Consider the following 25,732-nt stretch of genomic DNA (forward strand, 5'->3'; position numbering starts at 1 on the left):
TACCGCCCCTCTCCCGAAGGACTCGGGGCGGTGTACAGCCAGGTAAAAACACAATACAAATATCACAATTTATATTTAAAAATTATTAAAAGTATTACATTTAAGGCCAATTAGCTAAAAAACCCAAAAATTTAAGAATTCCGAATTTAATACTCAATTATGAAGCTAGCCCTGTCTGTCGGAAGAACAGGGTCTTAAGAGCACAACGGAAAACTCGGAGGTCAGAGATCTTGCGTATGTCCGGGGGCAGTTCATTCCAAAGGGCAGGGGCTCCCACAGAGAAGGCTCTCCTCCTGGGTGTCGCCAGACGACATAATTTGGCCGATGGCACCCTGAGGAGTCCCTCTCTGTGGGAGCGACCTGGTCGCCAAAGGCGCACGAAACCCTGTTACCTTCCCACCAAAGGTGGTTCCTGTTTTTCTACTTGCATTTTTTACGTGCTTTCAAACTGCTAGGTTGGCAGAAGCTGGGACAAGTCACGGGAGCTCACCCCATTATACGCGGCACTAGGGATTCGAACCTCTGAACTGCCGACCTTTCGATCGACAAGCTCAGCGTTTTAGCCGCTGAGCCACCGCATCCCTCTTTAAGGGTTTTAATTATTGTTTTAATTGGATTTCGTTCTAAGCATCACATTCTGCAGTTGCGCTAAGACTACAAGACCCAGGTGCCTGGGCCCCAGTTGTACTAAGACTACAAGTATATACTTGTATACTACAAGAGCCGAGATGGCGCAGTGGTTAGAGTGCAGCACTGCAGGCTACTTCAGCTGACTGCTAGTTCAGCAGATCAGCGGATCAAATCTCACCGGCTCAAGGTTGACTCAGCCTTCCATCCTTCTGAGGTGGGTAAAATGAGGATCCAGATTTTGGGGCGCAAGAGGCTGACTCTGTAAACCACTTAGAGAGGGCTGTAAAGTTCTATGAAGTGGTATATAAGTCTAAGTGCTATTGCTATACACAAGAAACTAGTCAACTAGCAATTAGCACTAAATTGGCACTAGAAAAGAGTCAATGGAATTCAAGATGGTTGGATTTAGATCAGGGGTCTCCAACCTTGGCAACTTTAAGACTTGTGGACTTCAACTTCCAGAATTCCTCAGCCAGCTTTGCTTTTCTGGCTGAGGAATTCTGGGAGTTGAAGTCCACAAGTCTTAAAGTTGCCAAGGTTGGAGACCCCTAATTTAGACCATTTGTGGGAATGTAATGACTCCAGGCTGATTCCTCTCTTGACTCCACCCCCAGGCTCCTATATATATATACTTGTTGTCTTTCTGATGTTATAGGTTCCTTTCTCTCTCGTGTTAGATGGGATTGAAGTGTACAAAAATGAATATAGTGGGTTAAGAACAAGAACAGAAATGGCCACGTCAAGGAGGAAACCACAACCATTATAACAACAGCGAACTCAACTCAACAAAGTAGGGAGCTACATAATGTCACACAACACTGCCTGTGATAAGACCCAGCTATTTTAACCTCTCTGGAAGGACAACACATTTGGGGTTGTATGGATCTTAGGGAAGAGTGTTGTTCTGGAGGGCAGCTGCCTTCTGGATTTCACAAGACTCTGTTGGGCCTCGTGACCTAGTGGTTCTATCATGCCCTGATAGAACCATCCTCCTTCCTAGCTAACTCCTCGCATGGAGGTCTCCAGGAATGAGATCTTCAATCCTCACCATTCCTCATTGCTGGAGATGCTCATATTGGAGAAGGCTGATCCAGCCAATTTTGGAAGTGAAAATGACGGTCCCTGAGACCAGCGGTAAAGGAATGCAAACCAAGCATTTCCACAGGCTCCACCAGAGCATCAGAGCTTTGTCTGATGGCACTCGGGCAGAACCTTTCCATAAATATCTTCATTCAGCCATTTATCTTTCGAAGCCCTTTTCTGTAAAGCTTTCGCCGAGCTGCTTCTCTGCCATCAGAAGATCTTGGCTCCTTCTAAAACACTTTGAACGAAACGATGTTGTCCTATACCCCATCCATCACATTCACCATCCAGAACAAAGCTGTCTATCTCCATTCTCCTCTCCGCAGTATCCCACCACCTGTCTCTCAAAGGTGCCTGCTCAGCAAAGTTAACATTTAGTAACTGTGGATAGAAATGTCACAACTATGAAATTTGATTTCCCCTGGACAAGAACACTATAAATTAAGCAAAGCCACGCTAGCCAAGTTTCAAAAAGACTTCCTTGCCATCTATAATCTTAACTTAATGTGATTAAGCAGCTCCTACTGCCACTTCCACAGTTAAGGATGCTGTCAAAAATTCCATTATAAATCTCTGCCTTCCGGGATTTACAGTCCCGCCGAGATAACTTTCTCACTGTTTGAAACTTTGGTTCACCGGGATTCATCTGCAGGATCAGAATTTTAAACAAAATGTCAGATGGGTTTATTTTTCAAAAATCTAAAGTGGACGGAGCAGTAAAAAAAAAATGGCCCACTTTGGGGAAAAGCTGATTTTTAAATTTTTTTTAAATAGATGAAATGAGTGGTCTCAGTCAAGGTTGAATCTTCCCCTCTTCCAGACCTCTAGAAATAACAAGGGATTTTTTGACTAATCAATCTATATATATATATATATATAAGCCAAATCCACTCACTCATCACAAAATCTCCAGAACGATAAAGCCTACAAACTTGAAATTTGACACGTACATTCCTCTTGGCTTCTAGGTGCTCGCTAAGAAAGGAATTTTCAAAATGACCCTTAGATCATTAGTATTTCATATACAGTATATTCATATACAGTATATTAACATGCTCTGATGCTAAGGAGTTAGACGTTCTACTCCCCCTCCCCACCTGAAAAGAACTCTGTTCCAACTGCCACGTGCTTCACATTCCATTACCTCAGGTCAAACTGGCAAATGTTCTACTCCTTCACTCAGGAGCGGTCTGGGGCTCCTTATAGTACTAAACGTTGCTACCTCACCAAAATGTCTACGCCTTCCACCTATGGAACTGCTTCCGGACTCAAGGCGGCAGGAGAGATATTCCCTTATGTATTTCAATCACCGACCACCACTGAGCCAACGGTTGTGAACCGAAGTTCTCCTGCAAAGTGTCCCAGCCCCAACTCACTTCTTACACTGACCTCCTCAGTTCAGACGAATCTGTTCCTTCTACCGTAACACCAGTTAAAGGGAAAAGACTGTCTTTCTGCTGCCCGAAAGTACAACGGATGCTTCAAAATGACGTCTTTTGGAGCCAAAGAGGTGAAGGAGGGAAATTTTATGTCAACATTGGCATGGCATGGCTTAGTGGGCGTGGTAGGGGAAGAATACTGTAAAATCTCCATTTCTTCCCCACTCCAGGGAAAGGTTACTAAAAAATCCTGATCAGCTGGGACTCGGGAGGCAGAGAATAGATGGGGGCGGGGCCAGTCAGGGGTGGTATTTACCGGTTCTCCGAAGTACTCAAAATTTTCGCTACCAGTTCTCCAGAACTGCTCACAATTTGCTGAATACCACCTCTGCTCTGTGGGTTGAAAGGAAACAAATATAGGGTGTTTTTGTCCTTTTTCTAGAAGAGTTACCCAACTAGATGATCTGGCATTGCAAGTAGTGTTTCTAGAACACTGTTCTACTCCTGCGATTCAGGGAAGGCAACCTTCCCTTTGAAATGGAGTTGTGGAATTCTTTCCCTTCAACAACGCAGGGAGTTTGCTTCTGCTAATTCTGATCACTGTTCTGGTTGTCGAGTGTTGCAGACGCTGTCTAGCCTCTGCAGGATTTTCTCCTGTCCTTGTGAGGAGATGGAAGAGATTGATTTTAATTTATTAAAAGATTACAGCCGTAGATCCAAAAAAGTTGAAAGAGAGTGGACCTACAGTAGTGGCCAAAATTGTGGAAACCTTTTGGGAAAAGTGTATTTTCTAAAACTAGCTAATAACACCACTTTTTTTTTTTTTTTGGAGTAGTAGTACCATAAAATTATATATCAACGGAAAGATAATTTATTCAAGAATGTAATGCAATAACTTTTATGAAGGATTTGCTATTAGAATAACAGTTGCAGTATAAAGAAGAAAAGGGAAACGTAGAAAAAACAAGGTATACAAAAATTATCACCCTAGAAAAAACGAGATATACAAAAATGATCACCATGTCAGTTCATACTTCGTTGGGTAACCTTTAGCGTGAATGACGGCCTTACAACGTCTTCCCATGGAGTGAACCAAGTCTTTTAGTTCTGCAGCTGTTATAACGTGAAAGCAAGATTGAAGGTTGCTTAGCGCATTGTAAGCCACCCTGAGTCTCCGGAGAAGGGCAGCATATAAATCAATTTTTTTAAAATTAACTGGGTTTTATTGCTGGGTCGCTTGTGACTAACAAGTTTCTATAGTCGGCTCCATAGATTTTCAATTGGGTTAGGCCATTCCAGCAATGGAATAGGATTATCTTGAAACTCCTAAAAAAGAAAAGTTGTGTTATTAGCCATCAAACCTCAAAAATACACTTTTCCCAAAAGGTTTCCACAATTTTGGCCACTACTGTAGATTGTTCTGCATTTCAACCAAATGCTCTACTGAAGGGTTGGAACCCAAGTGCTTTCTTCTTTTGGGCAAAAGGTAGAAGGAATTCCCAATGGATTACCAGACAGGATTTACACAGTAAGCTAAGCCATGGTTCACTCAAGTTAAACTAAATACGCCTTGATTTGCTGAGCCTTGAAGTCTGGTTTATGAAATGCTCTGGGTGGGCTCACATCACGTACAAAGCCTAAAAAAATTACTTTAGGGCTTAGTACGTTGTATGAGCCAGGTGCAAAAAATTTTTTGTAGTTTTCTGCCCTTCCGATGCTAGCTGTAGATTCAAAGGACTTCACCCTGTTTTGGATTGGAGGCAGGGGTGAAATTCAACCGGTTTGGACCGATTCGGGCGAACCGGTAGGGACAATTTGAATCGGTTCACCAAACCAGTAAAAACCACACCTGGTTAGCTCCGCCCGGTCACAACTCACCCCTTCCAGCTGCTCGACCCATTCAATGTTAAATGCTGCAGCAGAGAGAATCCGAACTTTTCTCCCTCTATTCACAGCGGAGCTGCTGCAGCCTGTTCCTTTAAGGTAGTCTCTGGGAGGGAGGGGGCCAGGGGAGGACCATAAAGGGAGCAGCAGCTCCACTGTGAATGGAGGGAGAAAAGTTCAGCTTCTCTCTGCCATAGCATTCAACGTTAAAGCTCTGTTTCTGAGGCTTTTTTTTTCTGAAGCTCTGTTTGGGGGCTTTTTTTCTGAAGCTTCGTTTCTGATGCTTTTTTCAGCCTCTGAAATCTCCATTTGAGAAGCTGGGCAGGGCTACATTCGGAGTATAAGACACACCCAGATTTTCACCCTCTTTTTTTGGGGGAAAAAGGTGCGTTTTATACTCTGAAAAATACGGTATATAGTTCCCATCATCCTTCAGCCTGGCCAGTGATCAGGGATGATGGGATTTGCATACCAGCAGTATCTATGAAACCATATATATCAGGGGTGCCCAACCTTGACAACTTTAAGACTTGTGGACTTCAGCTCCCAGAATTCCACAGCCACCATGGCTAACTCGGGAATTCTGGAAGTTGAAATCCACAAACGTTAAAGTTGCCAAGGTTAGACAGTCCTGATATATAGCTTATTCTGCATTTTTCTGTATATTCATGGACTCACTGAGGTGTTCCATTGTCTGAACATTGTAAAGTAATGATCAGGAAACACCTTTCCAAATTTCTTGTATTTTGTTTGTGATTGACTATATACCAGGATCATCTGAAGTTCTGTTAACTTGTTTTGCTGTTGTTGTTGTTGTTTATCTGCGCAGGTGGCAATTAATAACTTGGTGAGAAATGGTCACCATGCAGGGAAATTAGTAAGTGAACAGCTGGTATTAAAGACTAATTGATGCTGAAAGTAGGGTAATTTTTCAAGACACGTAGATATATGTGTCGATTTCTATAAAAGACTCTTTGGATGGGCCATAGTTCAGCATATTGTGCATGTAAATGATCCTGTGTTTAGCCTCCTTCCCAGTTCAAAATGTAGCAAATAATGGGAATAATTTTTTGCTGACCAGATTAAATAATTCCTGAAAAAATGTACCAATAATTCGTCCCTCTGCCCTACACCATTGTTTGTCAATTTAAAATAGAAAAGGATCTCTGAAGACATTGTCTTCGTACATTCCATTAAATACAAAGTCATAGGCTAAGCTTGTGAATACCGAGCCAACAATTTTGAGCAATACTAGGTCTGTGAATATTGAGCAAACATGCAGTATTTATTTATCAATTTGATTTGATTTGATTTCTCTAGCCATCCATCTCAGCTTTGTGGTCATGAAGAAGTTTGCTAAAAAGAACTATCGTATCTTCTCAATTCCCTTTGAAAAGTCCATCTTGAGATGGCCAAAAAATCTGAAGAGATACTGTAGTCATGATGCCATCTCGTTCATGAGATAAATAAAAAAATATGTTAAGATAGTTTCCACGCTCATTCTTTTCCCCCATAAAATCAGAAGTTTGTGTCCTGCTTTTGACCCTCAGACCAAATCTTGGACTGGAACATTTCTTCTGTAGTTTTCTGCTTCCTTTTTTCATCAGGAATTGAATGCCCTGCCCTACAGCCTGCCCGTTTGATTGTAAAGAAGTTTGGAAACAAACTTGTGTGAATAAAATTTCCAATATTCTGAAAGAACTGGAAAAAAACATTCCTGTTGGCAGAGAAATGCCATTAAGTCCTTTAGGAACTCATTAATAGATTAACATTTGGGCAAGTAATTATAGCCGCAGTGCAAATAAAAATAAACAAGGCAAGCCAGTAGGTCACAATTGCGCTGAATGCTTGGAGATCGATACTATGAAATATCACATCTGAAGGACGAAGGTCAAGTAGATTGTGCCAAAACTAGATAGACACACAGAGAGAGAGAGAGAGAGAGAGAGAGAGAGAGAGAGAGAGAGAGAGAGAGGAAAAAAACAAAATCTGCTGTGAGGTTGGCTGGGTGGATTACTGTGAATGGGAGATGGACAAATTCTGAATAAAAACAGGATGTTTTGGATATTTTGGATCCAATACAGAGGTGAAATTCAGCAGGTTTTGACAGGTTCTGGAGAACCGGTAGCAGAAATTTTGATTAGTTCGGAGAACCGGTAGTGGAAATTTTGAGTAGTTCGGGGACCTGGCAAATACCACCTCTGGCTGGCCCCAGAGTGGGGTGGGAATGGAGATTTTGCAGGATCTTTCCCCTGCCAGGCCCACCAAGCCACGCCCACAGAACCAGTAATAAAAAAATTTGAATTTCACCACTGATCCAATAGGTAGCTGAAGCAATTGAGAACTGAAATCCAAAACACCTGGAGTACAGTGAGTTTGTTTCTAACTCGGATTAAGCCATCTTTGTATTGTTACTGGGGCAGGGGCAAAGTATTTATGTGATCTGAACAAAAACCACAATATAGGTTTTCATTGTTCTTGAAGGACTGAAGAGTGCTTAAAATGCCAATTATTGGTCCAGTATAATCTGGACATCCAGAGCTTCCACTGTCTGTATGTGGACCTGACCACTAACATAGATATTACATCATCTTGGACTCATTTTGTAAGTTAGTCCATTTGAGGTATATTGATTCAAAAATTATTGCCTTATGGTGCACTGTTTCATCTAACTAAGGGTTTCAAACGATCTAACAGACATAAGAGTTTGAATATTTGCACCACTCAGGTGACCACAGTGACACAGATAAATCTCCAGGTGACCTTAACGGCCCGCTAAAAGGATGCAAAGGACCAGCTGTCTGCAAGGAGTATAAATCCTTCCATTCCCCACCATCCAGTCAGAGCTGAAGAAGCTTCTTGGATGAGAAGCGAAATGTCTTCTAAGAAAAAAAAAACCAGAAAGTCCAGCTGCCTCTTGAAAAACCACCTTTGGGACAAGAGTTTTCATAGTATATGAATCAAACTGGAAGAAATGCCCACAAAAACCCCTCCATTCTTCAGGAAAAAAAAAAAGCCCATGAAGTTTGGAATCTTTGGAAGATTCTGGGGAGCTGTCCAAGGTGCTACTGTTTTTTTTGATATGCATTAAAACTGCTTTCCATAAAGTTTGCTTAATAATGCACAGATCTTTAGATCTTTTTGGGCTACACATTTTTAAATCCCTGACTGTTTATCTATACTGAATGGAAGTTTATGTTGATATTCTACATCATTTTTTGAGTTATAATTTTGTTATATTCACTCTAAGTCAGCGCCCCCCAATCTTTTCAGCACCAGGGCCCGATTCCATGGAAAGAATTTTTTTCTGTGGACCAGAGAGGGCATGCTTTTTCATGCTGCCTGCATCCCGTGGATGGGGCTTTGCTTGTTTACAGGGACTGGTTTCTGGCATGCCGCGGCCCGCTGCCTGTCCCCGGGGTTGGGGAACCCTGCTCTAAGCCACCGAGAGTCTACTGAATAGGGCAGAGCATAAATTCAATAAAGAGGGGTGCGATGGCTCAATGGTTAATCATGCTGAGCTTGTCAACTGGAAAGCTGACAGCCTGGGTTCGAGACCTGAGTGCCGCACGAGGGGATAAGCTCCCGTTCCTTGCTCCAGCTCCTTCCCACCTAGCAGTTCAAAAGGAAGCAAATGTGAGTAGATAAAGATGTACCACTTTGGTGGGAAGGTAACAAGATTCCACATGCCTTGTCGTATAGCCATATTGGCCACATGACCATGAAAAATGTCTTCAGACACCACTGGCTCCCTTGGCCAAGAAACAGGGATGGGCATCGTGCCCTAAAGGCAGACACAACTGGGCTTGGAAACCTGGCATTTTAAACACTGTTCAAGAGCAATGAAAATCTATATTGTGGTTTTTGTTCAGATCACATAAATATTTTGCCCCTGCCCCAGTAACAATACAACCTTTGCAAAACTGGCTTAATCCGAGTTGAAAATCCTACCTTTAACATATTTGGATGTTAATATCTGTTGTGCACACAGGTGTATGACTATCAGCTACCCAGAAAGTGAGTTCATATTTCTGGAGTTAGCTGAACAACAGCTAATTTTGGAACAGAACTAGACTACATGCAAAGAACAACAAGGAGCTGTAAAATCCACAAATGACAAAAAATGAAGTCATCAACGGGTAAAGATGCTTAGCCTATCAGGTCTGCCATTTTCCAATTGCAATGTCCTCATTGATTTGTTACAAATACTGTTAACCCTGTGTTTGGAAAATGCCAGGAACATGATTGCATGTGTTCTCATTTGTAATAAAATAGATTAACTCGCTGTGAAATTTTAACTAGACGGAGACACAACAGTAGCTACCTAATGAACCACAACTCATTGCTGTTAAGTAGCTTAATAGAAGCAGACTGATTACACCGCTGAAAAATGGATCTGTTTATGTGCAGAGAAGAGGCCACTAGCATATATTATAGCAAAAGATGGCCACAACTGTCTTCCATGCTGGAGAGGAGTTTATTGGGTACCCAGGATTACCTTGCCATAGCTGGCAACATCTGAATGACATTACCCACACAGGGCTGAACCATAATTTCAAGATTTGTTGAATAAACCACTGTTGACAGGTATTGCATATTGGACTAAGCCATAAATACTGCTTACAAACTGAAATGCTGGGTTCACACCCCCACACCACCAGAAAAGCAGCTTGTGTAAGGAACCGTGGTGGCGCAGTGGTTAGAATGCAGTATTGTAGGCGACTTCTGCTGACTGCCGGCTGCCAGCAGTTTGGCAGTTTGACTCTCACCGGCTCAAGGTTGACTCAGCCTTCCATCCTTCCGAGGTGGGTAAAATGAGGACCCAGATTGTTGGGGGCAAGAGGCTGACTCTATAAACCGCTTAGAGAGAGCTGTAAAGCATTGTGAAGCGGTATATAAGTCTAAGTGCTAAGTGCTATAATGGCTTAGTATGATAACGCACACTCAGTAAAAAAAAACCAAGATGCTTGTTATACAGGTAGCTACCTACATGATTTCACTATCAAGTCCTTGAGCTTATGTTTAATTCAAGAGTATCATTAGAGCATGTAGTAATGACTGAAATGTAATATCATGTTGCCCCCAAAATAAGACCATATATATATATATATTTGTTTTCTTTAAAGAAAACAAGTTTCTTTAAAGAGAAATACATATATGTGTGTGTGTGTGTGTGTGTGTGTGTGTGTACACACACACACACACACACACACACACACTCTAGGGGGCAGTGCTTATCTCCGTTTCAAAGCCGAAGAGCCAGCGCTGTCCGAAGACGTCTCCATGGTCTTGTGGCTGACATGACTCAACGCCAAAGGCGCATGGAACGCTGTTACCTTCCCACCAAAAGTGGTCCCTATTTTCTATTTGCATTTTTTTACATATATATATATATGATACCCTGCACAAAATAGCTCTCTTGAGCTTTCAGATAATAGAGGCAAAGAAGCAGCTTTCCTTCACTGTTGTCTTCAAGTCTACTAATCCAGGGATCATTTTCTTAACAGTAATACCTTTTATTTGACCTTCCTTCCTTCCTTCCTTCCTTCCTTCCTTCCTTCCTTCCTTCCTTCCTTCCTTCCTTCCTTCCTTCCTTCCTTTTTTCTTTCTTTCTTTCTTTCTTTCTTTCTTTCTTTCTTTCTTTCTTTCTTTCTTTCTTTCTTTCTTTCTTTCCTTTTCTTACTTTCCCCAACACAATTCTCAGGTCTCCAGCAATACCCTACCCATGTCCTGAAAAATGACAGGGGTTTTGTTTCCAACTGTTTTAAATCAAAAACTCCCTCAAGATGTACCAAACCTGAAAGGCCAAGAATAGAATTGCTATCTGCTTAAGCTTAACAAATATTTTTAATTAGTAGGCTAACAGTAGAGCAATTAAAGGCTTCCCTTTTAAGTTTTATTAGTTATTGTATGTTCATTAACTAAGAGATAATTAGTTAAGAAAGCAGCTCCGTCGAGGATTATCCACTGCATAATAGATACGCATCTGTGATTTTGAGGTTCACCCACTATTGAATGTCCAATAACTATCCTATTAAAAACACATTTGAGGCAGTGTTTTCTGAACAATTCATTTAGAACAGACCACACAACGTACTCTTGATAAAGGCCCTTTGTCATAAAACTCTCTGCACAACCTTCAAAAGGTTTTGCTTGAAATACGAGGCCTAGAAAAAGCTTGCTCTGAAGTACAGAACTCCAAGGTAGCCTTAAAAGCAGAACCCAGAGAAGGCTCTGGATGAAATTAGAGGTCAAAGCCAAGTCTTCTTTGATGCACTAAAAGGTGAACCATAGCAAATTTGGAACAAATTTTTTGGCAGAGTTGTAGAAAGAGAACTTCAAGTCACTTTCTCTTCACTTTCAACTCTGAAGTTGGCCTGATTGAGGCTGTTTTCATTTTCTATCTTGCTGCTTCAGTGCTGACACAGACGGGAGCTGAGGGGTGTTGTGGCTCCGACCCCTGAGCCCATTTTATCTGAGGGAGAAGGCTCCGAACATGAAGGAGAGGAGCCGGCCAGGCCTCCCTCTCCAGGCCCCTCCTCTCTGGCTATGCCTCAGGTGTCTGCCGAGGGAGAGGAGATTGGCCAGGAGCCAGGTGTCTCCGATGACAGCGATGATGGTGATACGTCGTTCCTGGATCCACGCCAACGAAGGCGAGATAAACATTTGCAGCAGATGAGAAGGCGTGCCAGGGATTAAGCTGAGTCATTGGACCACACCCCACAGGCTATATAAGAGAGTGTGGTGGCCATTTAGACTCTGTGACGGACAAAGCTAACTTCTGGCTAGTCACTTTGTACAACGCCTGAATCTGCTGAAGGTTTCTGTTTGAGCTGGACTGTTTTTGAAAACTGTGTGTATTTGTTGGTGTTTATCTGGTGGAGGAAAACTCCCTCTTCTTGAAGTAAAGCACTTGGCAGACGGTTATCGTATTGCTGCCAAGTTCCTGATAACGAACCTTGTGTGTGCCAAGTAATTCTTTAACCCCCGGCTGGCTGTTTGTGTGTGTGTGGGGACGGGGATAGAACAAGGGGAAGGGAGGTGGGAAGTAGAGATAGTTGGGGTGCTGTAGCCAAAATAAAATTCTTTCCCCTAGGAACCAAGGACATCCATGCAGGTGTGAGGAAGGAGGAGGCTGGGATCATTGTAACAACTGGACTGTGTGCTGATTGGGCCCTGTGACCAATGACTCTGGGGAAGGGACAAGCTTTTTTTAGTTAGGTGAAAATCAGCGGGAACTTTAGAGCTGGTTTTCACCAGGTTTGTGCCAATATGATATATCCCGATAAATTGTTCTTTGAGGAAAATGCCTGCCTCGGAGTTCTTGTTGTGGATGTGTTACTTGGAGCCCTGACATTCACTTTTGCTTAGGTGTCCTCCAGATGAGTTTCTGTCTCTTAGCAATGAGGAGCATGTGTTTGCGCACACACGCACATGGACCTTTCCGTTTGGGCATGCTTGCGTGGGCAGTTTGGGCACTCACTGTGTAAAAGGTTTGCCATCACTGGTATAGGGTCTCCTGCTTGAGCAGGGGGTTGGACTAGAAGACCTCCAAGGTCCCTTCCAACTGTATTATTCTATTATTATTATATAAACTGATATGAAGGCTTCTGATTCCATTCCATTTTTCAGTTTCGTTTGGAAAGTCAATATAGAGATTCCTTTGGATCAACCTTCGAATGGAATCCCGAAAGAAATGCAATTAAGTGCTTGAACCAATCTTTCTTTCTTTCTTTAAAGGAAAGGATCCAAGACAGCCCTTCGCCTGCTCCATCTGTAGAAGAGGGCCAGCGACCCGGGAGTCATGCCTCTTCACACCAGAGCAGCAGTGTTTCAAGTTCTCCATCCCAAATTGACAACACACCAGATAGAATTGGTTTGTACCATTTCCCTGTTTGACCGTTTTGAATTTAGGAACAGCTCTGTGGAAAACGAGAGACAGGAATTACTGTAGGCAGTGAACGTATATCTGAAAATTGTTATAGACAAGGAAGGGGAAAGGAAGAGAAATGAAACAAACCTACTGTATTTTTTGGAGTATAAAATGCACCGGACTATAAGACGCACCTACCTTTTTTGGTGAGGAAAAGAAGAAAAAGAAATCTGTCTCTGCCTCCCAGCAATTTTGCCTTGTTGCAGCAAACAGCAAACAGCCTGCTTTACTTTCAGTTTCGTTTTCAGCATAGCTTGATTAGCACAAGCTAATCAAGCTATGATTAGGAAAATATGATTAGGAAAATGGGGAGGGGATTAGGAAAATGGGGAGAGGATTTTCTTGCCTGTCATCCATTCCTCAAGCTCAGCACAGACTGAGGGAAGGATGGCCATTTTCCTCCCGTTCACCAAAAAGCCTCCCTTGAGCTTCCCAAAAAGAGGGGAAAAGCAAAACAGCTGGCCGTAGAGCTGCCGGCTTCGGGGAAGCGGCCCAACAAGCAGAAGCGCTGTGCCCAGAAAGAGAAGGACAAAAGCGGTATTTGCGCTGCCCCAAGGGGCCAGCGGGCTGCAACTGCAGCCAGACAGTTCCCCCCCTCCATGCCCGCGCCGCCACTCATGCTGGCCACGCCCATCTCCCCCCCAGGCTTACTTTCGGGGTAGAAGTAATATTAAGCCCACCCCAAAAAAATTAGGGCTGGGCTTATTATTGGGATGGGTTGTGTTTTCAGAGAAACAAGACCCATCCCAATAATTGTTCTTTGGAACAAACTGCCCCCAGAGATACGAGTGATCTCCGACCTCCGGACTTTTCGTCGGGCCCTAAAAACTTACTTTTTTCAATTAGCCGGTCTGTCTTGATTTTAGGGTTGGTTTTAAAATTTTGATACGGATTTTAAATTAACAAGTTTTAAATTACGGGCCAAATTTATTTAATTATTTTAAATCTATTTTTAATTGTAATGTTATGTATAAATGTTTTTATTTTGGCTGTTCACCGCCCTGAGTCCGAAAGGAGAAGGGCAGTATAGAAGTTTGAATAAAAAATAAATAAATAAATAAACACGGTAACTAATTTGATCTTTATTTCTCTCCCTTCTTGCACACCTTCAATTTTCTTTTAGGTCTGTTATCAAATATTAGAGAAGGAGAAGCAATAGATCAAGAATCTGGACCCAACCCCAAAAAACTCTCAAAGGAGAAAGGTAACACCTTTTTAATTTTTCTCATGTCAAAATGATTTTTAGGCTTTTTTTGCTGCTCTATATCTGTATGTTGAAATCAGAAGGCCTGTTTTCTGATTCATTTGGAAAATGGTTTGGATTGTTAGATATTTGCATTTACCTCCAGTATTTTGCCATGTAACTGGGGGGGGGGGGGGGGAACAGCAGGACACACACCCCTCTTCTACAAAAGGATAATCTCACTGTTTCAAAGTCCCCGCTACGTGGTCCCATATCCGGTAGAATTTTATTGGATCGGTGAAGTCCTGCTTGTTACTCACTATGTGCTCAGCAGTGGTGGGATTCCAAAAATTTCACTACTGGTTCTATGGGCGTGACTTGGTGGGCATGGCAGGGGAAGGATACTACAAAATCTCCATTTCCACCCCACTCCAGGGGGAAGGATACTGTAAAATCTCCATTTCCACCCCACTCCAGGGGGAAGGATACTATAAAATCTCCATTCCCTCCTCACCCCACTAACCTGTTTTCCAGCTCCATGTACAGGGCAACAAAAGAAGACCCAGCCAATCAGCTGGGATTCGATCTGCTGGGACCCGGGAGGCAGAGAATAGATGGGGACGGGGCCAGTCAGAGGTGGTATTTGCCGGTTCTCCGAACTACTCAAAATTTCCGCTACCGGTTCGCTAGAACCGGTCAGAACCTGCTGAAACCCACCTCTAGTGCTAAGAAACTTGGTTCTTTTACTCAGTTTTCTTCACTGTTTCTTTGTGTGTTTATTTATTTATTTATTAATCTTAGAGGCCACCTGAATCCCAAATAACTGTGGCCATGAACTTATTGGTTGGTTGGATCCCAGTATCAGAATTTAATCGTGGTTTTGCTGAAGTTCCTTGACTTCTATAGATTTGGTGAGGAAGCCCCACTGAACCTGATTTTTTTTAAAAAAATTATAGTAAATTGTTTTGTAGGTCTATAGTATGAATGGGTTTTAAAAAAACCCCACCCCACTGTTTTTATACATCCTAAGGATGGTTTAAGTCACGCATACTTGATTATAACTCCGGGAGTTGGCAGACAGTTGCACTCTTGAATATATCTCAGACTTTCTGTAACATCCAGTTTTGCTAATTCAGATTAAGTCTACAGAATAACGCTAATCGTTCTGGCAAAAATAAATTCACATGCCATCTTCTCCAATCATCTGTCAGTTCAGAAATACTGAAGAGCGATCACATTGGGGTTGCAGCTTCAGTAAGTTGTTGAACTTCTTCGTGTTTGCATTAATTGTATTTTACACTTGCAATGTATTGCGATTCACGTGAACGTAATGAACTAACCGTATTAATGCATTTGCATTAATTATAGCTTGCCTCTTGCATTTTTGAATTTCAATTCAATTGCTTGCATTTTATTGATTCATTACATGCATTTTAGCCCCTCTGTTGCTTTGTTTCAAAGGCGGCGTGAAGTCATCAAACCATTAAGGAAAAAAATAGGTTCTACATCTTTTATCTTTATCAAGGCCAATATTGATGATGAAGATGATGCTATCATCATCAAGGATTTAGGAATTCATTATTGAGGGGATATGTAGTTAACACAAGAGTATCGGCGTTTATTAAGTATGGCATTGGCAAGTCAGCAATTTACACAGGCATGGTAAACATATGTTTGCACATCTGGTTTCGGTAATATCATCATGATTTTGAAAATGATTTATAGCTCTCTGAGCCATAAACTGCCAGTTTTGCTGTAACTTGGAGTTTTTGTGAGATGGAGCTAATTATGGAAAGCATGTTCCAGTGGCAGGCTCAGGGGTGGAGTGAGGATGAAAGGCTACCTCTCCAAGTAATTTGCCGAACTTTCCTTAGAAGAGGGTCACAAGAGATCATCCGTGGAAAGTACCCTGGAGTAGCTAAGCAGTGGTAGAGCTTTCTGCAAGACGTAATATATGTGGAGGATGCGATTTCGGCCATAGGCATGTAAAAGAACTTTCTTCCCACAGAGTTCCACAGCGTGCTCCGCTTCGGGGCAAGACTGAAAAATTGAGAATTTTGCTGTTTTGCACGAACTACGATTGTTTTGGGCTGTGCAAATCTTTTGAAAATGTTGCTTTCTCTACGTAGGACTATGTCCAAAGCTTCTTGACATCTGGTATGTAGGAATGATCTTCGCGAGACAGGGAAAGAGATGCTTTCCCTGTGGAGTCAAGAGAGGACTCAACCTAGAGTTGTTACGTGATCACAAATGGTCTAAGTCTTGAATTCTTTGCAAGACAGGGAAAGAGAATGATCAGATAAGGGAATGTTTAGGGAATGATCGGATAAGGAGCGGAAGAGTCCGCAACTACATAACAAACAGAGAAAGAAGCTCAGAAAGATCAGTGGGAGAAGAGGCAGCATCTGGGGGTGGAGCAAGGGTGAAATGCTACCGGTTCGCTCCGGTTCAGGCGAATTGGTAGCGGCGGCAGCACATTTTTTGGTGAACTGGTAGCGGCAGTAGCACGAGGCTCCACCCACCCATCTGGATGTCATTACTTCCTGGTTTTAACCAGGAAGTAGCCTGCTTTTGACCCTCTGTGCATCCACAGGCTTTGCGCATGCGCAGAGGGTCCAAAATCGGACATGAAGATGGCACACGCGGCACGCACACGGCACGTGCACTTCCAAACCAGTAGGGAAAGTAAGTAGATTTCACCCCTGGGGTGGAGTCAAGAGAGGACTCAGCCTAGAGTTGTTACATAGTCAGAAATGGTCTTAAATCCAATCCCTCTTGAATTCTTTGTGAGACAGGGGAAGAGATGCTGCTTAGGGAATAATCAGATAAGGGGTGGAGGAGCCCACAACTACATAACGAACAGAGAAAAAAGCTCAGAAAGGAACAGCGGGAGAAGAGGCAGAAGCTGGGGGTGGAGTCAAGAGAGGACTCAGCCTAGAGTTGTTACGTGATCACAAATGGTCCTCTCTTGAATTCCATTAACCCTTATCTAGAGCCAATTTAACGCTCAGCCTTAATTGACTAGATTCTTGTGAATAGGTGTGAGCAATCAATCTTCTGGTTTTGAATTTACACCCCTGACATTAACCTCCCACTTAATGACTACAACAGCTCACGACCCACTGTTGACCTGGGAAGCTGGAGAAGTTACAGATCATAGGATTTTCCACCCGGGTGTATTTCTCTGCCATTCTTTCTTGGGAAATGCTTTGTTTACAGTGAGAACCGGTGGGAAAACAACGCTGATGGGTTTTCTAGTTCGAGCTCAATTAAACAAGTTTAGAATAGAATAGAATATTCTTTATTGGCCAAGTGTAATTGGACACACAAGGAATTTGTCTCTGGTGCAATAAGCTCTCCGTATATATACAAGCAACAAAGTGATAAATCATAAATCATAACATTGCCTGAATAATTGGAAATCCTCTTTCTCTGCAACCAAAGCACACAAGGTGAAAAAGGGAGGGGTGGAATAAAGAAACAAAGTACATTGATTTTGGATGAAAACTTGAAATACTACAGGGACTTTTTCGTGGAGTGGGGGGAATTGTTAATTGTGTGAAATAGATGCAGGGTTGACTGGTTTTTAGAGAGGAGGATTGTGATTGATTCCCCCCCCCGAGTTACCCTGTTTCCCTGAAAATAAGACCCAACCAGAAAATAAGTCCTAGAATGATTTTTCAGGATGCTCGTAATATAAGCCCTACCCCAAAAATAAGCCCCATCTAAGATTGTCAGCCAGCTGGGTGCATTTAGTACCGTATTTCCCCCAAAATAAGACCTAACCTAAAAATAAGCCCTACCATGATTTTTCAGGATGCTCGTAATATAAGCCCTACTTCCAAAATAAGCCCGAGTTAAGATTGTCAGCCAGATGGATGCATTTATTTATTTATTTATTTTATTATCATATTTATATGCCACCCTTCTCCCGTAGGACTCGGGGCGGCTCACAGAATAAAACAACATAACAATAAAAATACTAAAACAAGCCAATTTAAAATCCCCAGACAATTAAAACCTCGCAATAAATCAGGGAATTTGCTGAAAAAGCCATGTCTTCAGGTCAGCGCAGAAAGTGTGGAGGTCAGGGACCATCTGGATGGTAGGTAACCCATTCCAGAGGGTCGGTGCGGCCACAGAGAATGCCCTCATCCTGGGGGCCGCCAGCCGACATTGTGTGGCCGACAGCACCCGGAGGAGGGCAGCCCTATGTGAGCGCACTGGGCAGTGGGAGGCCGGTAGGAGGTGGTCCTGCAAGTACCCCGGGCCCATGCCATGAAGGGCTTTATAGGTGAGTACCAGCACCTTGAAGCAGATCCGAAGGGCCACCGGCAGCCAGTGCAGCTCACGCAGGAGAGGTGTTACACGGGAGTACTATATTTCCCCCAAAATAAGACCCAACCAGAAAATAAGCCCTAGCTTGATTTTTCAGGATGCTCGTAATATAAGCCCTACCCCAAAAATAAGCCCCACTTAAGATTGTCAGCCAGATAGGTGCATTTAGTACCATATTTCCCCAAAAATGAGACCTAACCCGAAAATAAGCCCTAATGCATCTTTTGGAGCAAAAATTAATATAATAATATATTGTTATTAATATAACAAATGAATGTTGTAAGTTACCCAAAGCCACTTGTTTGTCACTTGGATAGCCATATCAATGTGTATAATGAAATAAGGAGTTCAAGATACTCTGTATTTTCCTTTACTATAAACTTTGAATTGATTACACGAGCCACTCAACCCCTATGACCAAGGGCATCTGTATTAAGCCACAATGGTGCAATTACTGTATGCGATTATATTTGATGTAAGTACCACAATCATGTAATATGCATATTGACATCTTAATGCATGTGTCATTTGCCACTCTGCTCCCCCATGAATACCTATGATTATAAGAATCTATCCTCTTCAAGAGACCTGGGAACAAATACTGTGTTTGCAGTTCATTCTATCCCAGAATATTTTAAAAAATGGTTTGAAAAATAAAAAAAAATAATAATAATATAAGACCCAGTCTTATTTTCGGGGAAACACGGTAGTCCCAAAGGTGCTTTTTTAAAAAGCAGCTGGACTTTGTTTTTCCTTGAAGAGGTTTCACTTCTCATCCACGAAGCTTCTTCAGTTCTTCAGTTCAATCAGAACTGAAGAAGCTTTTTAGAGGAGAAGCGAAACCCCTTCAAGAAAAAACAAACTCCAGTTGCCTTTTGAAAAAGCACCTTCGGGACTAGCATGATCTAGATGACTGAGAATCTCCATAGATACACACACCCTAGTTAGTTTATTTTCTTATTGAAAAGATAAGATGATGTTTGTGAAAACACAAAATATATATTTTTACATTAAAGGATTGAATTTGGACATAAGTTATCATTAGATTAAAGGGGGGAGGGAACCCCGTACAATATGTTAATTTTTGGAAATCTGTCTTCATTCCATTCAAAATATTTGGCTTGCACCAACATCCTTCGCACAGGGTGTGTTTTCCTTTTTAAAGGTTTTATTTTGCCCAATATTACCATATTTAATTTTACTTTCAACTGTCCCTAGCATCTGTTATCCCTGCTTTCAAAAAAAAAACAAACCCAAAAAAACTTTGGAAATTATTTTTGGGAAGATGGGAAGAGGAGGAGGAGGGAGAAATTAATAACACTCTTTTAGACCAATCGGTTCTATTTTTTATTTTTATTTTTTGAGTGGGGAATGAAAATTAATGAGTCGAGATAAGAAGAGACCAGTGTTTTGGCTCGGGGGATGTAATTGCTTTTTCTTTTTCTTTTGTTTTTTTAAACTTTCCTATTGATGCTGGATGCCATGTGCTGTTTCATGTGCTTGCGCATAGCAGATTGTCCAAGACGAATCAGCCATCACGGACAAACATATTAGCATATGTCTTTTGTTTCTCGTAAGGCAAGCAAAGAGGAGCAACAGAGTACCTATGCAACAGGCTAAACCCTAGGGACTAGCAGATGGAAAAGGGGAACAGATATTCTAGAGTTTTGTTCTGTGTTGAAAAAAAAAAAAAATCCAGCTAGCCTTTAAGGTTACAAAGCTTTGTAGTAACTATGGTTTTGTTTTTTCCTCTTTTTTTTTGGTTTTGTTATTAAAATATTTATCGCTCATTGTAGAATATTAAATATTAAAATATTTATCCCTCATTGTACACCCGCAGAATGTTGGGCGTAAGGATACCCATAAGGTTGAATCGTATCCGTAATAAAAGAGCTTTTCTTAAAATAAAAAGGACCTAAAGGATCAACAATCGGGACGCAGTGGCTCAGTGGTCGACAGTTCAGCGGTTCGAGTCCCTAGTGCCGCATAACGGGGTGAGCTCCTGTTACTTGTCCCAGCTTCTGCCAACCTAGCAGTTCAAAAGAACGTAAAAAATGCAAGTAGAAAAAATAGGGACCACTTTTGGTGGGAAGGGAACAGCGTTCCGTGCGCCTTTGGCGTTTAGTCATGCCGGCCACGTGACCACGGAGATGTCTTCGGACAGCGCTGGCTCTTCGGCTTTGAAACGGAGATGAGCACCACCCCCGGAACGACTAGCACATATGTGCGAGGGGAACCTTTACCTTTAAAAATCTAAAGAATTTGTTAGGTGTCCTTGAAGGAAAACCTGCCTCCCTGCCATCCTTCCTTAGAGAAATGACTGATAAGCAATCAGCACGATTGTTTTCCTGCAGGTGAAACATTTTTATTTTTACTATGATATTAGTTGGGCATACATTCCCAGAAAGAAAATAAATGCGTTTAGCCCCCTGAATATCGGCTTGGGTAGAAATGTTATATTACCCACTTGGACGTAAAAGTGTAGGTGACATAGAGCAAGAGAGCCGGCTTTGCTTACAAATCAGCCGGGTGATGAGGTTGCAAAAGTTTATATTTTCCCCGCTTTCATTGGTAGAATTTATTAGCTTCTTGGAATTGATTCTGGATGCCTTTCATTTGCCATTGGGCTAAAGTCACGAACAAAATGATGATATACCGCGTTTTTGCTCACTCATCTTTTTATTGCCTAACTATTGTTATTGAGTAAAAGGCATTCAATATATTTCATGAAAAGAGGCACAGAGCAGAGGGGGAGAGGGGGAGCAAAGAAGGCGAAATGGCTCATTATCTCTTCTTTTTCCCCCTCCTCATTTTAATTGACATTGGTTTCTCTCACTGCTAGGCAGGCTGGCCCTAGGGCAAAGAAAGCACCCGGGAGTAGCATAGGGTCCCATGAGAAGATTTGTAGCTCAAGGTTGAACTGTGGGGATCCTTGGTGCTCTCTGAGCTGAGTTGTTTTCTTGCAGACGTTTCATTTACTTACTTACTTACTTACTTACTTACTTACTTACTTACTTACTTATTAGTTCGACTTATATGCCGCCCTTCTCCGGAGACTCAGGGCAGCTTACAATGCGTTAAGCAATAGCCTTCATACTTTCGTATATACCTACTTAGTAGGGCTTTCGCCCCCCCCCCAAGCGGTGTTCTTTTTTATACAAAGTCAGCTTATTGCCCTCACAATCCGGGTCCTCATTTTACCTACCTCGGAAGGATGGAAGGCTGAGTCAACCTTGAACCTGGTGAGATTTGAACTTGCAGTAATTGCAGGCAGCTGGCAACTAAGTGCTACTTTAACAGCACTTAGTCCACTGCGCCACCGGGCTCTTCATTACCGATATAGGTAACGTCATGAGTGTTAGAAGAGAATGAAGTATGTGGGGTGGAGGAGAAATAGAAGGGGGGGACAGGACTAGGATTGTGGGGTCCTTGGTGCTCTTTGAGCCATGGTTGTTTTCTTGCAGATGTTTCATTACGCAACTACCGTATTTTTCGGAGTATAGGATGCACTTTTTCTCCCCCTAAAAGGGGGTGAAAATTTAGGTGCGTTTTATACACCCAATGTAGCCCCGCCCACCCACTGGCCCCCACCCTTTGGCCTCTGCCTCCCAGCAGCTACCTCCTTGCAGCAAACAGCAAGAAAAAACAGCTGCTTTCAGCTTCAGCACAGCCTAATTAGCACAAGTTGTTTGGATCGGTCTCCCGACTCTCAGCTGTTTTGCGCAGGCCTCTGCTGCTTGCTGCAAGGAGGAAAATTGCTGGAGCAGATTTTTTTTTCCCTTGTGCTAATCAAGCTATGCTGAAAACTAAAATGAAAATAAAGCATGCTGTTTGCTGCAACGAGGCAAAATTGCTGGGAGGCAGAGGCAGATTTTTTTTTCTTGTTTTCCTCACCAAAAAAGGTAGGTGCGTCTTATAGTCCGGTGCATCTTATACTCCGAAAAATACGGTAGGTAACATCATCAGTGCTACAAGGAAATAGGGTATGTGGAGTGGAGGAGAATGTCAGAGTTTTGGCAGCATAACTAGTATTATGAGATAAACCCAGGAGCAAAACACAGCACAAAGAGCCTTTTAGATAAATAACAGTGGTTTTATCTACAGATAAATATTTACAGACTTATGCGTGGTTAAATACCTTTACAGCTACTGACACATGACGAGAGAGAACTTGAGGAGAATGCATGAGGAGAAGGAAACACCCTGTAATGGCTTCCCTTATATAGGCAGCTTCTTATCCAGCTTCTTAAAGTGGCAGTAACCCTGCTGCCTCATTCTGTTGCATCAGCTTCCAGTTGCCTCCGCTTACAACCTCTCATCAGCTTACAACTATTAACTCTTCATACCCTGATGGAGAAAATGGAAGGGGAGGAGGAGGAGGAGGAGGAAGGTCCTTAGTGCTCTCTGAATTTGGTTGTTTCTCACCCTGTCAGTGTTGGTGGGAGTGTTTTCTTCTTGGGTAGTTTCTTGATTACTCAATTTTTTGCTGTTTGATTGTATGAGTTGGCAGTTCTTTGCTTGGGGTATTATTTACTGCCGGATTGTTGGTCTGGTATGAATCCTTGACGCTAGATAACAGGACCTAGAAAGTCTGTTAAACAACACGGTGTTGGGTTATTTGCCCGAGAAGAATCAGCTCTAGCAAAGTTTATATAACTGCACAGTAGAAAAGTCTCAGGGTCGTTATCTCTGGGAAGATAATGTTAACTCAGCAATATCATTGCTTTGATCTTTGGTTACACTCTGAACAAAACTAGATTGTCATTTGACTGACAGCCTTGTCAGGGAATGAATGAAGAGTGACAGTCCAATATTGAAAATGCAGCATTTACAGAACTTTTTCAAGAGTCCTAAGTTTTCTCATGACACTGCTTCTTTTGTGCAAGACTGAATTTTACATTTTGGTAGGGTTTTTTTTTTTTAAATAAAAATAAAAACGTGTTTATTGCTAGCTGCGGTGAAACCTTATGATATTATTTTTGAGACTCCTGGATGGTAAAAAACGCCTGTCTCCCTTGACAAAGTTGTTGTTGATGTGCAATACAACGAAACAATTTTAACTTGGCAATGCTGGGATTTATCGCTTGGAACAGACACTGCTCTGGCGGTTTTCAGGAGTCAAACCAAATTATGAATTCTGCTACTCAGCCGACTTGTGTTTTCCCCATTGTGCGACTCCTTTTATTGTTTGATATTGTTTTATTTCAGGTTTTCTTGTTTTTTATTTCTAACCTGCCGAATCTCCAGAGCTGAGAAAGAGATAGCAACAAGCAGAGTGGGGAGACCATTTAATTCAGGCAGTCCTCGACTTAAAACAGTTCATTTAGTGACTGTTTAAAGTTACAACGTCACTGAAAAAAGTGACTTACAACTATTTTTCATAGTTGCAACCTTTTTTTAGCATCCCTGTGATCAAAATTCAGATGCTTGACAACTGACTTGTATTTATGACGGTTGCAGTGTCCTGAGGTTACGTGATTCCCCTTTTGCGACCTTATGTCGAGCAAAATCCATGGGGAAGCCAGATTCACTTAACAACCGAGTTACTAACTTATCAACTGCAGTGATTCACTTAACGGTGGCAAGCAAGATTGTAAAAAGGGGGGGGGACTCATTAACGAATGTCTCGCTTAACAACAGAAATGTCGGGCTCCGTTGTGGTCGTAGGTTGAGGACTACCTGTCATTGACCCACTTAACGACAGTTGTTAAGTGGAGCTTTGCCCCATTTTTACGAACGTTCTTGCCACGGTTTTCAAGTGAATTGGTTGTTCAGTTAGTAACAGGGTTGTTAAGCGAATCTGGGCTTTACCCAGGAACTTCGCTCGACAGGAGGTCACAAAAAGGGAATCACGTGATCCCTTGCTGAACGTCTGAATTTTGATCCTGCAACCATGGGGGAGGCTGCAGGCGTGAAAAGCAATCGTGTCAATTTTTTTGCAGTGCCATCATAACTCCGAAACAGGGGTGAAATTCAGCAGGTTCTGGAAAACCGGTAGCGGAAATTTTGAGTAGTTCAGAGAACCGGCAAATACCACTTCTGGCTGGCCCCAAAGTGGGGTGGGAATGGAGATTTTGCAATATCCTTCCCCCAGGAGTGGGGAGAGAATGGGGATTTTGCAGTATCCTTCCCCTGCCACGCCTACCAAGCCATGCCCACAGAACCGGTAGTAAAAAAATTTGAATTCCACCACTGCTCCGAACGATCTCTAAACGAATGGTTGTAAGTCGAGGACTACCGGCTGGCCTCAGGCAGCTCTTCTCCTGGAATTGCTGACCCAGCTGCCTCTTCTCTATACCTTCAAGAGTGAGATGTGCTGGAATCCAAAGTTGTCATAGCAGGATGATCCTCGGCTCTGTGTTCCCTGAGTCAGCTTTGTTCTTTCTCATGGCTTTTAGATAAATACGCTCAAAAGGACACGCAGATATTTCTCTGCTGGGAAAATGCAGTATATTTCCTTGCAACTGCCGTTCTCCCTTGCTTTGGCTGTTTTCAGTTGTTGCTTTTTAAATCTAAACCATTTGGAGCATGCTTCGAGGTTCTTATTTATCACGGAAACAAAACAGATTATTTGAAAGCCATTAGAGGACTATTATCCCAGCAAAGCTTTTCGGAGATCGATGGTAGTTGACTGTTCTAAATTTGTACATACGGAGCAGTGGTGGGATTCACATAATTTAACAACCGGTTCTCTGCCCTAATGACCGGCTGGGTGGATATGGCCATGGTGGGCGTGACCAGGGGGCATGAAGACAGCACTCGGCCTCCTGCACCGCCCTCGGAGCAAAAATGGGCCGTGGGGGGACACGCTGCCCCCCCGCACCCTGTTTTGGGCCTAGTAGGTCTCCCTGCAGCCTCCTGAGAGAAAAATGGGCTGTGGGGGAAGGCGTACCCCATTATGCCCCGTTTTGGGCCTAGTAGGCCTCTCTGCAGCCTCCCGGGAACAGAAACGGGTCACCGGGGGGGCACCCCCCTCCCACGTGCCCCGTTTTGGGCCTAGTAGGCCTCCCTGCACTTACCTAGGAGCCAAAATGGGGCGCGTGGGGGCTCCTGGGATGGGAGGGGCCACCCAGCAATATAATTACTGTTTCGCCTGAACCGGCTGAATCCCACCACTGATACGTAGGCAGCTATGAGAAGGAGTTTGGGGCATTATGTAAAAATGTAAATTTTTACATATTTACTTACAGCCCAAGCAAGAAGAAGGCTCCCGCCTGCCTTTTCTGAGATTTCAGGAGCAAAGCACCTGATAAATATACCGACCGAATTGTGATAGTAAATAATTGATTCCCTGTACTAGGC

At 42.7% G+C, this 25,732-nt stretch overlaps 1 protein-coding gene across 2 annotated transcripts in view; it reads left to right on the plus strand.

Moving 5' to 3' along the window:
- DACH2 (dachshund family transcription factor 2) overlaps positions 1 to 25,732 on the plus strand; it is a 321,981-nt gene that overhangs the window by 258,464 nt on the left and 37,785 nt on the right. For both annotated transcript variants that reach the window (XM_034424032.3, XM_034424031.3), the window contains 2 exons: positions 12,717 to 12,852; positions 14,033 to 14,113. In XM_034424032.3, the coding sequence (XP_034279923.2) occupies positions 12,717 to 12,852; positions 14,033 to 14,113 (217 nt within the window). The remainder of the gene's footprint in view (positions 1 to 12,716; positions 12,853 to 14,032; positions 14,114 to 25,732) is intronic.

Source organism: Pantherophis guttatus, chromosome 12 (assembly GCF_059756535.1).
Source record: "Pantherophis guttatus breed Tessera chromosome 12, ASM5975653v1, whole genome shotgun sequence".
Lineage (NCBI taxonomy): Eukaryota > Metazoa > Chordata > Lepidosauria > Squamata > Colubridae > Pantherophis > Pantherophis guttatus.